This window comes from Rhopalosiphum maidis, chromosome 3 (genome assembly GCF_003676215.2).
Source record: "Rhopalosiphum maidis isolate BTI-1 chromosome 3, ASM367621v3, whole genome shotgun sequence".
Lineage (NCBI taxonomy): Eukaryota > Metazoa > Arthropoda > Insecta > Hemiptera > Aphididae > Rhopalosiphum > Rhopalosiphum maidis.
Genome location: NC_040879.1, coordinates 43,758,124 through 43,774,786, shown reverse-complemented (window position 1 = coordinate 43,774,786; position 16,663 = coordinate 43,758,124). Strand labels below are relative to the sequence as shown.

At 24.9% G+C, this 16,663-nt stretch overlaps 1 protein-coding gene across 1 annotated transcript in view; it reads right to left on the bottom strand.

Moving 5' to 3' along the window:
* LOC113555596 overlaps positions 1–15,187 on the bottom strand; it is a 104,540-nt gene extending 89,353 nt beyond the window's left edge. Inside the window, exons 1-13 of the mRNA XM_026960044.1 lie at positions 15,028–15,187; positions 6,103–6,147; positions 5,871–6,028; positions 5,686–5,807; positions 4,999–5,140; positions 4,784–4,936; positions 2,145–2,349; positions 1,637–1,755; positions 1,451–1,575; positions 846–980; positions 455–662; positions 256–386; positions 13–179 (exon numbers count right to left, since the gene is read on the bottom strand). Coding sequence (XP_026815845.1) covers positions 13–179; positions 256–386; positions 455–662; positions 846–980; positions 1,451–1,575; positions 1,637–1,755; positions 2,145–2,349; positions 4,784–4,936; positions 4,999–5,140; positions 5,686–5,807; positions 5,871–6,028; positions 6,103–6,147; positions 15,028–15,097 — 1,780 coding nt within the window. The 5' untranslated portion in view covers positions 15,098–15,187. The remainder of the gene's footprint in view (positions 1–12; positions 180–255; positions 387–454; positions 663–845; positions 981–1,450; positions 1,576–1,636; positions 1,756–2,144; positions 2,350–4,783; positions 4,937–4,998; positions 5,141–5,685; positions 5,808–5,870; positions 6,029–6,102; positions 6,148–15,027) is intronic.
* Between the last annotated feature and the right edge of the window lie 1,476 nt (positions 15,188–16,663).

The following is a 16,663-nucleotide window of genomic DNA, read 5'->3' as shown; positions in this document are numbered from 1 at the left end:
TCACTTAATTACCTTGATTGACTTCCTCCTTGTCTAAAACCGTTACTATATGCCTCACCACGCTATAAATGGGACACCTCATTACTTGCAAGTACGCAGCAATACGGACTTCTGAATCCAGAGATTGGTTAACGAAGTTGTCCAACATAATCGGTCTCGTTATGTTACAGGGGAATCGTCTAAAATGTATTATTCCAGACAATTTAGTGACTGGCCAACGTGCAATATAAAAATGTATTATATTTTTTAACAGACCTGTAAGCCTGAACTCCTGATACTCTAATGTCCACGGTTAAATCTGCATTCGCAATTATCGTATTTAATGTATCGAGGGTAGTAGGCGAAGTCTGTCCTGTATTACCTAGCGATTTCAGCCATATTAACGTCTAAAGAAGAAGCAGATATGTTCGTTAAGTTTTTACTGCATTATTTTCGAATATTTAGTTTAAGTTACCTCGTCTCGGTTTTCTTTTATCAAAATATTCTCTTTGATTTTCTGTTCAATGTATACGATGGTTGGTATTAACCCAACATTTTCTTTACAGTTTGGATTCAATTTGCAGTATGTATGAATCAAAGAAGTAACACTTAATAATATATCTGACGAAGCATTTTCTTTGTGTAGCAAATGAGAAATTTCAGAAACTACTTGATCGTCGGGCCTGTAGCATAATAATACAATTATTAGTTTAATATGTGTTTTCGCGTAATATTCTATAGGTCACAATTTAAATAAATAAGTAGCATTAAAAGTTTTTCACAACGATAAAGCATATTTTTAATGACTGTGTGATTTTAAAAATAATTTATTAATGACAATATGCAACAAAATTAAACTCAATTACCTATCAAACATTGACATTGCCATTAACCAGTTGGTAGAAATGGATTCACTAATGGTTCCATTCCATATTATGTCTTTCATAAGTATTACCGCAGATGTGGTACGAACATATGGTAAAGCGCTTTGTAAATGTTTGCTTGAAATAAAACAAAATTTAAAAAAATAATTATAAAGACAACATGACATTTTAAACACTGATGTATATTTTATTTTATACGGTTTGAGCAAAACCAAATAAATTTAAATAGAAACTATATTGTAACTTTTTTGAATCAACTTCAATAATTGCGTAAGTTCAATAATTCAAATAATTTTTCTCCCCTCGTGAAATCATTCACACGTTCAAATCAGTATACAGTATATTAATGATTCAAAAACTCTAAAAAGTAAAAACTCCACAACTTTGGATTTTTTTTATCTCTCTCAAGTTTTGAATTATAGGAGTTGCATACAATTTAAAAATACGTCTAATAATTATTTAAATTTAAAAATATATTTATGTGGAATATATATTTATATACATACTCAATACTCATGTATATATAATGTAGGCTATATACATATATTTGTAAATAAAAGGTCAAACATCATTTAAAAAAAACTTACGTTGCAGATGAACATAAATCATTTTGTGAAAGATAATAAAGGTGTTTTAACGCATCATACGTTAATTTTCTAGCTGCTTGAATAACCTTATAAAATTCGCTTGGGGAATCAGGGTCGAATTGTCCCTAGGAGGGAAGGTAAAAGATAAATTATTTGTATACCAAATTAGTTTTTATTTTTCCGTACCTCACTCATTACGCATAACTTTTTAATCAGTTCGATGGTTTCCGTTACATTCGACGAATCCGGATTACTAATGAGCTTGTGATTGTATAACAAAGGTTGTCTGGATGTAATTTCATAAGCTAATCAAATAAAACAGTTGAATATAAATTCAAATGAATTCCATTACCTTGATTTAAATATGATATAAATTGATAATCTTCGAAAAATGTGTAATTAAATATAATATATCAATATGTGTAATATTAAATTTGTTATGTAATTTATACAAAAATATTTTACTCGAATGTCATATTATTAAGATCATGATTAGGTAATTAAAATTAAGATTCACGATATTTCTATTATTATTTTTTTATACATTTTTCTAGACATTTTTGAATTTATGATAAGTATAATATAGCTTTAATATTATAAGCTATTTGAACTATTAGGCACTAAAAGAAGGATACGATTGTATGACAATTACAAATGAGATAAATTACAGGATAAAATTTGAAAATCGCCTTACTATTGGGGTGAGATGAATACAATGCACTATCTTCTTTAATCAATACCATCGTTTGAAATATTTTTGTTCTTGCGCTATTTGTTTCATTACTAGCAAACGGTTGGAATGAGTGTTTTTCTTGACAATCGATCTTTACAATAATATGATGATCAATGTGGTAAAAACAAACAAATAAAGATTTCATCGGAGACCATTTGTGGTATTTCTAAAAAAAAAATTATATATAATTTAATGCATGAATAAAAAAATGTATTATAAAATAATAAATATTCAATCGAAAAATATAAATTAAACGACTTCACTAAAAAAAAAAAACCTAAAGCAGTGTAAAAAAAATCACGAATACATATCTACAACGGATACAACCTACCTGAAATAGGTATATTAGATAGACGCTCACTAATATTTAAAAAAATATCATTTGTATGATATTGACATTTTAAAAAAGGATGAATATAAAGTAATCATGTTATTTTAAAAACAAATTCATAAAATATTAAAATGATGATAATATAAAAACATCGAAAAGTTAAAAAGTCTGTTGTCTACCCCTTTGAAGCCAGTGATGAATATTAGTTGTATAGGTAGTATGTACATAACTAATTATTAATAACATCGTTAAGATGGTTATATATAATATATTTCAATATTTGTATCATGCTTGATATAAACAAAATTTATAAAATTAATAACCCATCTACATAATATTATTAGCCATAGGGTTAGGTTCGTTTACTATAAATTCACCTATTGGTATAATAAACCAAACAACTAATAAGAATACAGCATACTTATTATTAAGAACATTAAATATTGATAGTACATTAGTACCTACCTATTGTTAATTCAAGAGTCATAATTATTTACTATAACTATATAGGTATTGTCAATATTATGATTATTTTTAAAACTTGAGTTTTTATTTCTGTTGAAAAACTATTTACTGACAATGCTGTGGATTAATTTAGAAGTTTTAACTATACATCATACTGTAAAAGTTTTGAATTACAAGAACTTATTTGAAGGATACAAAATATAAATATAGGTAGTCAAAAGGCACATTTAAATATTGAATACTATATATAATTTATAGTCCAAAATAAATGTCATCATTAATAGACTAAACTATAATAGAATTTTTAATCACCAAGCATATCGTTAGTTATTAATACTTTTGAATGGAAAACTTGAAAATTTTCAAAGACTAGAGTCTAAACAGATTCATTGGACTAAATAAAAGTATTATTTTTAATAATTTGCATTATTAATATGTAATTATCTGTGGTCGTTATCATTGTTAACTAAAACTTCTAGATTAGATTTTGATATTTAAAAATGAGTGCGCTGATACCATCTTAACAATATTGATCATATTCATACTAATTTAACTTAATTAACACTTCAAATTGTGTAAATAACGTAGAATATTTTTTATTAAATTTTTTCACCCTTTCAATTATTTGTTCAAATTTTATTTTCGCACTATAAAGAATAATTTGTAAATTTTATAATTATTTAAAAGTTATAACTTACAATAAGGAATACATTTTTTGATTCATATAATATTAATTAAACCCATCAAGTATTGATAATATAATGATATAATTATCAAACCTGAATTTGAATAGGAAGATCATTCGGGATTTTGAAAATATTATTCATAAAGCATTATATTATTATAAAAGATACTTTAGAGTTATTCACAATCAATGTATTTTCTTTTATTATAGCAGGTCAAAGCTCGACCTGTAATTTTGATCAAACACATGTAGCTACACAGGAAAAACTCTCAGACCTCTAGAGTGAATTGATTGCGATATTACTTTTTTTTTTTTTGAAAAAGAAAGGCTTTTTTACAGAATGCATTTTGCTTTTATTTTCAAAATTGTCATTTCAAATCCTATTGAAAGAGTTTCACCAATTTTCGTGAATTTTTATTCTTTTATTATTTTTGTTTTTAGCGTTGTAATCAAAAACCGTAATCAATATACCTTTTAAAAAACGTTTATCTTTTTGACAAAAAAATATTATAATCAAACCAATCTACGAGGCAGAAAACTTTTCCTACGACGTTTTTTCTGAGCATTTAACATTTTGTAATTTTTTATCTGGCATGACATGTAAGTGCGCATGTATAGTAGCTTCGTAACTCACGTAGCGTTACTAACATTCACACTAATAATCATTTACGTCTAACACAAACGTACCGACCGACGACACTGTGTGTACAATTGCCTAAATGTTACCCTTTATTAAATAGTTACGTTAAATGTATGTTTTTATGCATGTATTTAGTATAAGTCATTACATTAGATAGTATGTCTATGTGCTCATTACCTCTTCTTAATTTTTATAATCATTGTTATTCTGATAATGTATGAATTTAATGTATTTAATTCAATTCGATTTTTTTTTTTTTTTTTTAATGTATTTAATAACCAAACTCGTGTATAGGTAAATGTGAAACGTGATAGTTTAATAAAGTAAATATTTTGTTCAAATTATCGTTATTCGACTACGTTAGAAAATGTTTCAATTAATCCAGAAATTTTAAACTAAGTCTATTTCTCTATAAAGTATTAACAATGAATGGTTAATGACTAAGAATATTGTATTAAAAAAAAAAACTATTGGCTTACACTTTGGAAAACATATGGTGAAGTTGGAATTATAGAATGCATGTGATATCTCTCGGTACATTCTGAAATATCCTTTACTTTATCTACTACTATTTGTGTACCATTCGATTTCAAAAACGTGTATGACGTTGGACAAAATCCGTTGATGTCTCTCTAAAAGAAAATAACATATAAATTAAACATTACATTTTATTAAAAAGAAAAAAATCAAACACCTCTGCAACAATGTGATGAATATCGAATCTCTCCATGCGATTCTGAAACGTCGATAGTACAGCTTTTTTTATGTTTAAAGCCCATACCGGTTCGTTATCTTTGGGACAAACCGTGCTAATATGGCCATCTTGAAATGAAAATCTGTGAATAATTTGTTTTATTCATTCGAAGCACTTAAATATTTGTGTACGTATTTCGTCAAGTATAATTGGTTTCGATAGTCACGTTTAATTTGTAATTTAAAACTCAATTTAATGCACACCTACACTATTGTATAATCATAACGAACTAATTTATTGAAAATTAATAAGAAGCCAAGACAAATTTCTACTCCCCCCCCTACGCCAAAAAGTCACCCAATTATTACTCAACTCAAGTACCCTAAAACAATCATATCGTCGTGAATATTTATTTTATAATTAATAGAATTTCCATTTTATAATTAATAATAATTTATGTGGTGTAAAACAAATTTTCCTTGTTGCGTGAATCATTTGCGTGATTATTTTGCAATCACGATATTGCAAAGTTTACATTTTCATTGACATTTATTTTTAAGTAATAATAATTAAGTGAAATAAACAAAATTATACGATAAAACCAATTTTTGTATCACTCAAACTAGTTATTAAAATGAAATTCATCATATATTTTTTTTTTCTGTTTGTTAAAAGACAAAACCAAACCTCAACATATTTTTTTCCAAATCTTCATATAGTACTTCGTCATCTGATCTTAAATAGTTTTCTTCATCCACAGTATTGGAGTTCCTTGTTTTGACTCCTTTGTGAATGCTAGTATCAGTAATCTAAAAAAAAATACGTTATTATTACGTCAAATTTTGTAATGAATAAACTTGAATCGCACTCACAAACATGAACCCATCACATTCTTGAATGTGTATATGAACTTTGAAATTAAATTCGGCGATCGATGCTGTGTTCTTGGACTTATCAAACGTCGTCTGTGTACTAATGGAATGTTTGTACACATAAATGGTACCGGGTAAGAAGTTAAATTTTCCATCATCTACAGTCAAAAATAATGAACAATGTGTTAAAAATAAACTAAGATGATGAATAATTTCATTGTGGTTTTCATACTAAAACAAGCAGATCTTGAACAGCTGTTGTGTTTGGATGTGGTATCTGAAAACAAAAAAATTTTCAATAAAATTCCTAATCCCAAATAATAAATATATATATATATAAATAAAATAATAAATATGTAATTATATAATAAACATATTGCAATATCACAATAAACATAAATATTAACCGGATTAACAAAAAAAAAATTAAAAATTAAAAAAATAGATCTCTTATTTTTATTTTTGTTGATCTATAATAGTAAGAATGTATTAAAATATGACGTATGTAATTTTTCACCAATACAAAAGATTTAATATTAAACTACTTCCAATATTAGTTAAAAACAAAAATATTTCATTAATCGAAAAACACACATCAATTAAAAACCAATACATTCATCGCTCTACTTAAACTCTATAAGTATCATAAAATACGAAAAATTTGTCACTATGGGAAATATTACCCCTTTTAATCTACAATGGAGGTCGTTCCACTGCACAGCATATTATTACACTTGTTATCTGAATAACACAGAAATTATGTTTGTAGCTTATGATATTATATTTTGTTCGAGATATTCAACAATAGCTTGTAATAATATGTTTATTATCTCTGTATTAGGTATTTAGATTTATGTAAGTGGTAATCAAGATTCAAGAGTCAATTAGCTTATAAAATATTAATAGCAAATAATATTGTTTTTATTTAGACTTGTTATGTTATTAAAATAGGTATTTTATTGAATATAAATTACATATTATTATAATAATATGCTATCTATAAATATGAATAATTTGATAAGAACATAAGTATTATTATAATTATAATAATTTTCATTGAAGATTTTCTGATTTATTGTTTGGATTGAGTCATGTTTACAATTATTGTGTAAATAGGTAGGCATTCACGTGATTAAAATATATGGTAACCGCACATATAAATTGAACTTTAATCAAGTTAATATAAGTCAATCATTTTGTCGCATTCCTTATATTGAAAACACTGATTAACACGCTTAGATATATTAACACTTTGAGTGTTTATAGAGTTGACATTATTATAAGTATCTTCACATAATAGATAAAGAATTAAATTAAATATTTATAAGCTATATTATATACATTATTATATAATATTATAATACTATAGCTGTATAACTCGACTTCGGCCGGGAAAAATACGAATAGACATAAAATACTGCGCTATATCGACGTATCTCGGTTTTAGTGTATCGCTCAGTTCGAGCGCGAATCAGCATCTTACGTACTTTGTGAACTAAATAACTAATTCGAGCGGGATGGGCAATATCCGTTTGTAGCGTATTGGATATAGCTTTTAATATATTCTCGAACATGGTTCAAACAACTCTCTAAACTTTTCTATCATATCTAAGAACAACTACTGAAACTTTTGGCAACGTCGGTCAAGTAATTTTTGAGTTTAATAAATAAAGTATAATAAATTTAATATTATTTTATTTTATTTAAGAAAAAATCTTATAGTAACGCATGGTGGGTCGACTAGTTTATACCAATTACTATTTTATTAAATTTAATTTCTATAACCACTGACCACACAATATTTAAATATAAAAATATTTATGCAATTTGCGCCACTTATTAAGATTGTAGTTTGCGCCACATAAAAATAAATAAAAGGACATTATATAATTTGCACCATTTCGTACATTCAAAAATTGTAATTTGCACCACTTTTAAATAACTAAACATTGTTTTTTTTACAAAATAACATATTATTGTATTTTTAATCATTGATTAATCAAGTTAATTTTAATAGTTGTACATTTCTTGAAAATTATTTAAAAATGTATTAAATAAAAGTACCTAAAATTTCTGTTATTAAAAAAACATATAAAAATCATTCATATTATAACTATAAATAAATGTATATAAGAATAAAATAACTAAAAAAATTATTTTTACAGATAAACAAATTGTATTTTCAGTTATTAATTAATCAAGTTATATTTAACAGTTAAACATGTCTAAACAATTATTAAAAGTAATAAAAAAAGTATAATTCCAATGTATAAAATTAAGCCATATTATAGTTATAAATAAATGCATATAAGTATACTTAAATTCCAACAATTGAAGTTAAAAGTGTGGTGCAAATTACACATTCTATTTCGTTTTCTGTCGTGGCGTAAATTACTGAAATTAATTTTTAGATGTGGCGCAACATACAGGTTATATTTTTATATTTTGACGCAAATTACACGCGTACTTAAATTTACCTATTGGTGGCACAAATTACAGATAATAAAATTGGCGCAAAATACCATCTTCCTAGTGTAGGTGTGTTAAATTTGAATTCAATGATATTTCATTGTATACGATAAAACGATTCTAAGCGGAGACATTCTCCCAACTTACATCACCAAGTATATTTTATAATATGTATTTTTTTTATATCTATTAAAGAGGACTCAAAAGGGGTCAAAAGATTTTGAAAACTTTATAGTAAATATAAAATTTTAATAACAATTTCGAAAAAAATCACATTTTTCCGTAATTTTTTTTTCCTCCGATTAGTTTGGAGAATTTTTAATTTTTAGGTACCTATCTAAAGTATAAGCTAGATCAAATTTCCTTTCTAAAACCATCCTTTTTTTTGAAAATCGGAACATTATATCGATTACTTATTGTGTATTCATACGTAAAAAATGAAAAAAAAACACCTCATTGTAAAATCAATAGATTAATTTCTCTTTACTCAGAATCTAAAATAAATTCTTTAATGTTTTATACTTTCTTGTTTTAAACTAAAAATATTAATGATTACAATGGTTTTTTTTCTTTATTTCTCATGCGAGCTATGAACTATGCTTATGAATTATTATAGCTTCACTGCAATAGCTGATTTATGTAACAAAGTAGAATGAAAAAATTATAATAAATGGAACAACAATTTAATAAAATACAATAAATTACAGCTAAAGTTGGGACAATAAAATATTAATTACATCGGGAAGCCAGATAAGATAACCGAATAAAAAAGAAACGGATTTATTTTTATTTTTTTGTTTCCGGAATATACAATTTGTACAACAAATAAATGTTTTGTCCAAAGTATACTTTGTGCCAGGAGTTTGGTAGTGGTAGAAAAATATACAATACATAATGACATCACCCGCTCGTGAGTCAAGCAAAAAGGATTTATGATAAGAATGGAATTAAGTAATAGGAACTCTTTGAGCTGTGATGCAATATTTCTAATAAAACAAGTTGATTTTAAGTAAGTGCTTGGTTTATAATAACTACAACGCAAACAATAATAAACAAAAAATTAATTTAACAAATGGCTATACGACGTTGGATCAAGACATACATTTTGTAACCATAGTACTTTCAACAATTTTTTACCAAATAAAACCAATGATAAAAAACATAGTGTGAAACTATGTAGAATGTAGAGCTATATTTATGAAGCGGTCGAGTCAGCTGCAGTATAGATATTATAGGTACGTATTAACGTGTCGATTTTAACTTACTTTATATGCATTAACATCGAAAAAAAATAATAAGTAGTGTTCAAGAATTTATAAATAAAATTTTTATTTTATTTTTATTACAAAATTAAATTAAATAAATAGCAAGTAGTAGGTGCTATAAACAATATTAAATTGTATTTAATAAACAAAAAATATTGGGTCCCGTAATATTTATATTCCACCCAGAGGCAAACAAAAACATAATAATTCTGGTCTTCCAACTAGGTACCAAAACCTGGTCAATATTATGGTTAGATTGGCTTATTTTTCTTCAAGTTTCTATTGTTCCATTCTCGTAGTACTGCTAGAAATTCAAAAATCAAATCACCCAAAGTCTTCTATATTCAATTTGTAATCTAGACAAGCTTTGAACGAAATGCGTCGAGGTTTTTTGCCGTCCTCTCAGTGATAAGTAAGAAAAAAATCAAATAAAATCACATGTCATTGTAAAACCAATGCACTCGACAGTCCATTCGGAATCTAAAATCGGGACAGTGATCACAATGTCTGGCACTCGAAACTCAGCATGGCCTCGGCCGGGATTTACATCATGATAATAATGGTGCTTTGTGTAAATATAGAGCACACAATAATAGTATTATTCTTAAAATTATGAATACGATTAATAATCGCTTTCTAAAAACTATTGTATGGATTTCACTTTATATGGATGCGTTGTCTGTACATATTGGTGTTTTTTTTTTATGGTTTCATGCAAAATAATAAATTGGAGCATTGTTAAGCATACTGTATACAACTATAGAATTTAGCCTGGAGATGAATAATACACGATCATCCAATTATCTGTTAGTACCAACTAACATGAAAATATTTTATACCCGTACAAAATAATGTTATTACAGCATTTTACATTAATAAACCATCTATTTTCAATAATATAAATTTCAACGAATTTTGAAATTATTAAAAAAATATATATGACCACCAATATTGTCAATTTAAAATCATAAAAGCAACATTCAATGTTAAATACCTAATCAATATTCTTTTTACAAATGCACAAGTGGGTTTAATATAACAATAAAAATTATTCCAAGTAATTTTGTTAACTTTATCAGACTTGTTGTGAACATAATTTAATATCTGTATAGTGTATACATTGAATACGTGAACATTTATTTCTAATAACTATTATTATTTTATATTTGTATAAAAAAAATGAATAAATAGAACAATGTAAAATTATATTTTTAAAACAATTAATTTATTTTATTATGAATTAACAAGTATAATTAACAAGATATGCACTTAATAAAATGTATAATTTATTTTACAAGTGGTAGATAGCTTTGATGCAAAATCTAAGGTACATACATTTTATAAATCGGATTATTAAAATAATTTTGCTCCCTTCAACTTTAATTTAATAATAAATACCTAATTGATAATGATCAAAATATTGGGAACAGTTATTAAGGTAGAGATTTCAATGTGTTTATTTATTAATACATAAATATTAAAATTATACTTGTATAACTATATAAGTAACCTAATATCAGTAGGTATTACTTTTTACTTATCTGTGTAATGTGAATTATATTGACAGCTACTGAAGTAAAAAATATTGTTATGGGTATATTAAAAAACAAAAGATAATATATAGTAATTTTTATACAAAATACATTTATTAACATTTAGATAAAATAACCTATATAACATTTTCATGTTTGATTTTAATTTTATAAATTAATATTGCTGTCATTATTTTTGTTTGAACATATAATTTCAATTTTTTAAACAATTATTTAATATGCCTGACAAATAAAAACTTACTTATGAAAATTTTGAAAATAAAGAATTTTATAATTGTAAGTAAGATACATTTGAATGAACTATATGTGTTAAATATAATTTCTTTTTTGAGTTTACTTAAAATCTTATTTATTTAACCAATAAAATAATTCAGTAGTTTATTTAACTTATTCCATTTTTAATAAAACTTTTTTAACGATTCTAAATGATAAATTAAAATATACAAATATACAAATTATTGGTAATATATAAAAATTTTAAACAACCACATAATTCAGTGCAAAGTTATATTACCTATATTAACACCAACAGCATTTGCACCATTTAAGACTTAAGCGATATCCCTAAATTAGGTCGACATAAAATTTTGATCAAGTAATAAATATTTAAAAAAAAATTATGATATAAATCTTATAAGCAGAGTTAGAATTTCTATGTATTTGCATGTTTTTTCCTTAAGTCTACAATTGAATGGTTGTTAGATATGTCCAGGATTTGGCTATTTGTTCACATTAGAAAATTTAAAAAAACATATAATAATAGCATGTAAAAAAAAATAACTTAGTAATAATATAAATATAATGTTTAAAAAATTTGTTTTTTCATATTTTGCAATTTTTTACTGCATAGAAATCCTAGCCCTAATTATAAGGTTGAAAAATCTAAATTATAATGTAATTGAACAATATTATATAAATAATATAATACCTAGTTTTGACAAATATGGAATTGAACCTAAATTATTATAATTTTTATATCTATATTTACTTATCAATTTCAGTTAATAATTCATCAATAATTAACCAAATAAATGTCATTAATCAGAAGTTACAGTGAAACTCATACAGATGCATGAAAAATTTACTTTGTATAATAATTATTTTAAAACGTTTCAATCATTTTATAAAATTACGTGTTAACTGGTCTATTATTTGTGTAGTAAACATTCATAATCTGATATTTTTAATAATATTAACGTTTTTTTTTAAATATTTGTTTTAACTTTTAACATAATATGAATTTAATCCAAAACAAGAATTAAAAATATATATATATATTATACTTATCGTTATCATTATAATATTTTGTTAAAGAAAACATTTATTATTTTATTTATTTAAAATTATATAATATAAAGAATTTTTATCAATAAACATAAAATTAATTTCGAACGAGTAGTTATTTGATTAGTTAAAATTATTTTAAATGTATACATGTGCATAGTAGTGGACCAACATTTTACGAATTTCCTCAGTGCCACTCCATTGAGCTCATATTAACTTTAAATTTAACACTATTAACCAAGTACCGACGTGGTTACATTCGAATTGCCTCCCAATTTTAATAGGTAACCTTTTTTTACTCGAATTGCCTCCCATAGCCAACCTAGACTATTAATTAATATATCAATAATTATACGTATAAAATTGATTAATATGATTTCCGCAATGTTCCAAAACATTATTTTTAAAACATGCAGTATTTTCCAAATCGATTAATTTGTCGAATGCAAACATTTTGTTGACCTTTGATTGATTATATAGCTAAAGAATAGATAGTTCGTCATTATAAACAAACTTAAGTTTTTGACTGTACGCCTAACAGAATGATATTCAGGCATGGCGCCAATGGGGTGCAAAGTGGGACTCTAGCCCCCCCCCCCCCAAAAAACAGTTCAGCCACCTCACTGAAAAATATGTACGATATAATTAAGTCATAAAATATTTTAATAATTAAATTGAATTTATTATAAATTATAATAATTGAATTAATAAAGTTTGAGTAAATAACATTTTTGGTCTTTTTGTTATGGATTAACCTACTAGTATTGTCTAATAAGGAAAACATTTACTACAATTTCAATAAAATATGTTTTGAAATTTGTAAAATAAGTAAAAATATTTTATTTTTTTATTATTACCTTTATTGAGTACTAATTACTGGATGAAAATAAACAAACAAATGTATCACAAATCATTGCATTAAAGTTGAGTCAAACAAATTCATCTCTCCATTATTTAACACGATTACTTTAATTTATATTAATGAAATGTAATTAAAAAAACATAATCATTCATTCACAAAGGTATGTTATATATTAAAGTAATAAAGAAATTGTCATTTTTCTACATCATTATTAATATACGAAGTTGTTGAAGGTTTGTGATTAAAAATTTTCTTACATAAGGTACATAAAAAATATTTGACATTATTCTTAAAACATTTTTAACTATTCAAAAGTTTGTACTATATAGCAAATTATAGCTTATTGCTACATTATGTTATGTTATATGATACGAAAATATTTATATTTTATTTAAATAACCTCATTAATTGCTGAAAAAATCTTAGCCTGCGTAAAAAAAATATTTGCCCCACTCTGCCCCCCCCCCTGGAAAAAATGCTTGATGATATTTCATCTAAATTATTTTATGTATTGATTATTTATTATTTTTATTATTATTAATTATTACTGCTGAGTGGGTCAATTTACTAAAACATTATAATTATTTATTAACATTTAAGGAATCTTAATTGACATTAAATCCAATTGATATTAACTCAATTTTCTCAGATTAATTAATTTATATAAATATTTCCTATAAATCAATTAATTATATAGCTATCGAAGGCGATTCCAGTACAAGAAAGTCACTACCTATACAAGGAAATAATTCAAGTGAATGATATTTAGGAAATCGGAAGGCAATTCATGAACGCCCACCGAGGTACCTACTTGTTTTTATCTATACATAAAAGTACATACAAATAATGTGTTTCTTTAGCTTCTGTTTATTTTAATTTAACTCACCGTAAGTCTATTACAAAATAAATAATAATTGATTACTTAATTTAAGCAATCAATACGTTTAAAAATGTTTTGTTAAAAGCAACTAATTTATCAAGATTGTTTCTAAATGTCAAATTGAACAAATAGAAGCCAAGGCAGGGATAATTTATAAGCGTTAAGTCTTGGCTTTAAATTATGTTTATTACTCAGCAGTCATTATAATATTGTTCCATAATCCACTTGATTTCATTATAAAACAATTAATATATACCCTCAATAGCAAAATTAATAAAATCTAGATTGAGCATAGCAATTATTTTCTAAACAATCAAAATTCAATTGTTATCTTAATCATTAGACTAATGCACTTGTTGGTTTTCAAAAACTGACATTCAAATCTAAAAAGTTCGTTTAAAATTCGAATTCGACATTAACATCTAAAAATTTATCTTCAGGTACTTTGGTACTTATAACTTTAGTCTATAATAATTTCAATATTGTCTTAGTTAAAATAAATTGAAAATTTTTTTAACATTAAATATTTTATTACAACAATAAATAGTAGTACTTCAAATTCATTAATAATAGATAATAATAGTTATGTTACAATAAAAAAAATATTCACAACGAATTATCAAGGAGTCCATTATCATACAGTCGGGGAACCAAAAATTAATAATTTATACATTTAATAAATGCATTTATTTATACAGAAATTACAATCCAACATTTTCTAAAAAAAAGTTGTTATTTATGGCAACTGTCATACAACGAAATTAACAAAATATAGATTTATATAGATATAGATTTTCATGTATTTGATCGTATCGATAATGAATAATAATCAACGGATACTCACATGGCGAAGCTGTATCCAATATGACGAATAGCGTCAAAACAATAAGACCATAGATGTGTTCAGATTTCATTTTTCCCGTATTTGTCTGTTTTTAAATTATATATATAATACGATTACATTCTAAAAAATGAAATTAATATGATTTTTCACACGTTATAAACCATAAAAATGGTCTGCCCGATGAAAGAAAAAAATTACCGCGAACGCAAGAATAAAAACAAAATTATGACAATAAAACGTGGCATGAGTTTTGTTACTAAACACTGAAAACCAGCATAATTTTCTACAGACGGAATTACAATAAATACATGCGTCAAATATTTCAAGTAAATAAGGTAGGCCGTTATCAAGTTCAAAGGCTATGTTTGTTAGAGATACGAATGTTCTACATAAAATTGTTAATCATTGGCTATGTGTTAAACATTTATAATATTATATAGTACAACGCTCACCGTGTGTAATAGGTACAGCTTAAATCGAATCATTATTGCGTGCATACACGATAGCACTATTACCTATTAAAGCAATGTAGCATCCAAATTACCAGGAACAATAATCGTTTTGCGATTAATGATTTTCTAATTATTTTTTTAATAAATACAAATGAACAATGTTTTTTAATCGAAATAGTGGGGCATCCAAAAGTGAGATACTGTTTTCTCCACTATACATTTTCCTCTACAAAAAAATATGTCAATTATCATTTATTAGTTACAAATATTGTTTTTGAATTAAAATTATGTCCATTTTCCTTCGACTATTGAAATTAATTTAATAAAAAATTGCCGATATTTACCTAACCTACCAATATTAACAATGTTGTAATTATATTTACTGTATAATTATAAAGGGATATTATTTATATTGAATATAATATGATAGCAAAAAGACATTACTTTGTTATTTATTTTATTTTTTAACACGAGTGTTTTGTGCTACTCTCCGTGGTGTATATTTGCGTAAACAATATAGTACGGAAAACGTTATAAAATAGTAAATAAAACATTTCTAGATCGACATGACGCAGACACGTAGACAAACTACGATTGGGGCTAGTCAAATTACTCAATACTCAATAAATTGTAACCAGATACGATTCACAATTTACTTTAAAGTAATATATCAAAATATATTTTACAGGTTACTAACCTAAAAATAAATCTAAAAAGAAAAAATTATTTTATTAAATAATTATAATTGTTTTATAATTTAAAAAAAAAATGTATTTAAAAATACAGACTATAGAACACATATAAAACAAGTAAAATAAGTTGTTGAAATAAATTATAAAATATTAATAAATATAAGTATAAAATTTGATTAGCTTTATTATAACCGAATTTCATTTTACGAATACGTGTTTTTCAATATTATTATCTGATAAATTTGACATAGTGCAGAAGAATAAATGGATCTATATTCTATATTTTAGATATTTAAATATTTTACAGACAACTTATTATTTACAGAATATTTATATGAACAAACCGCGAAGATTTGTTTTTATCATTTAAACATTGCATTTATTTTAAATTAACTTTTATTCTTTACATTTACCTCGAGTTGTTGACTTGTTGTTAGTTTTTAAAATAAGAATACAAGAAATATTTTTTTTTCTTAAAGTGTACAAATTTGC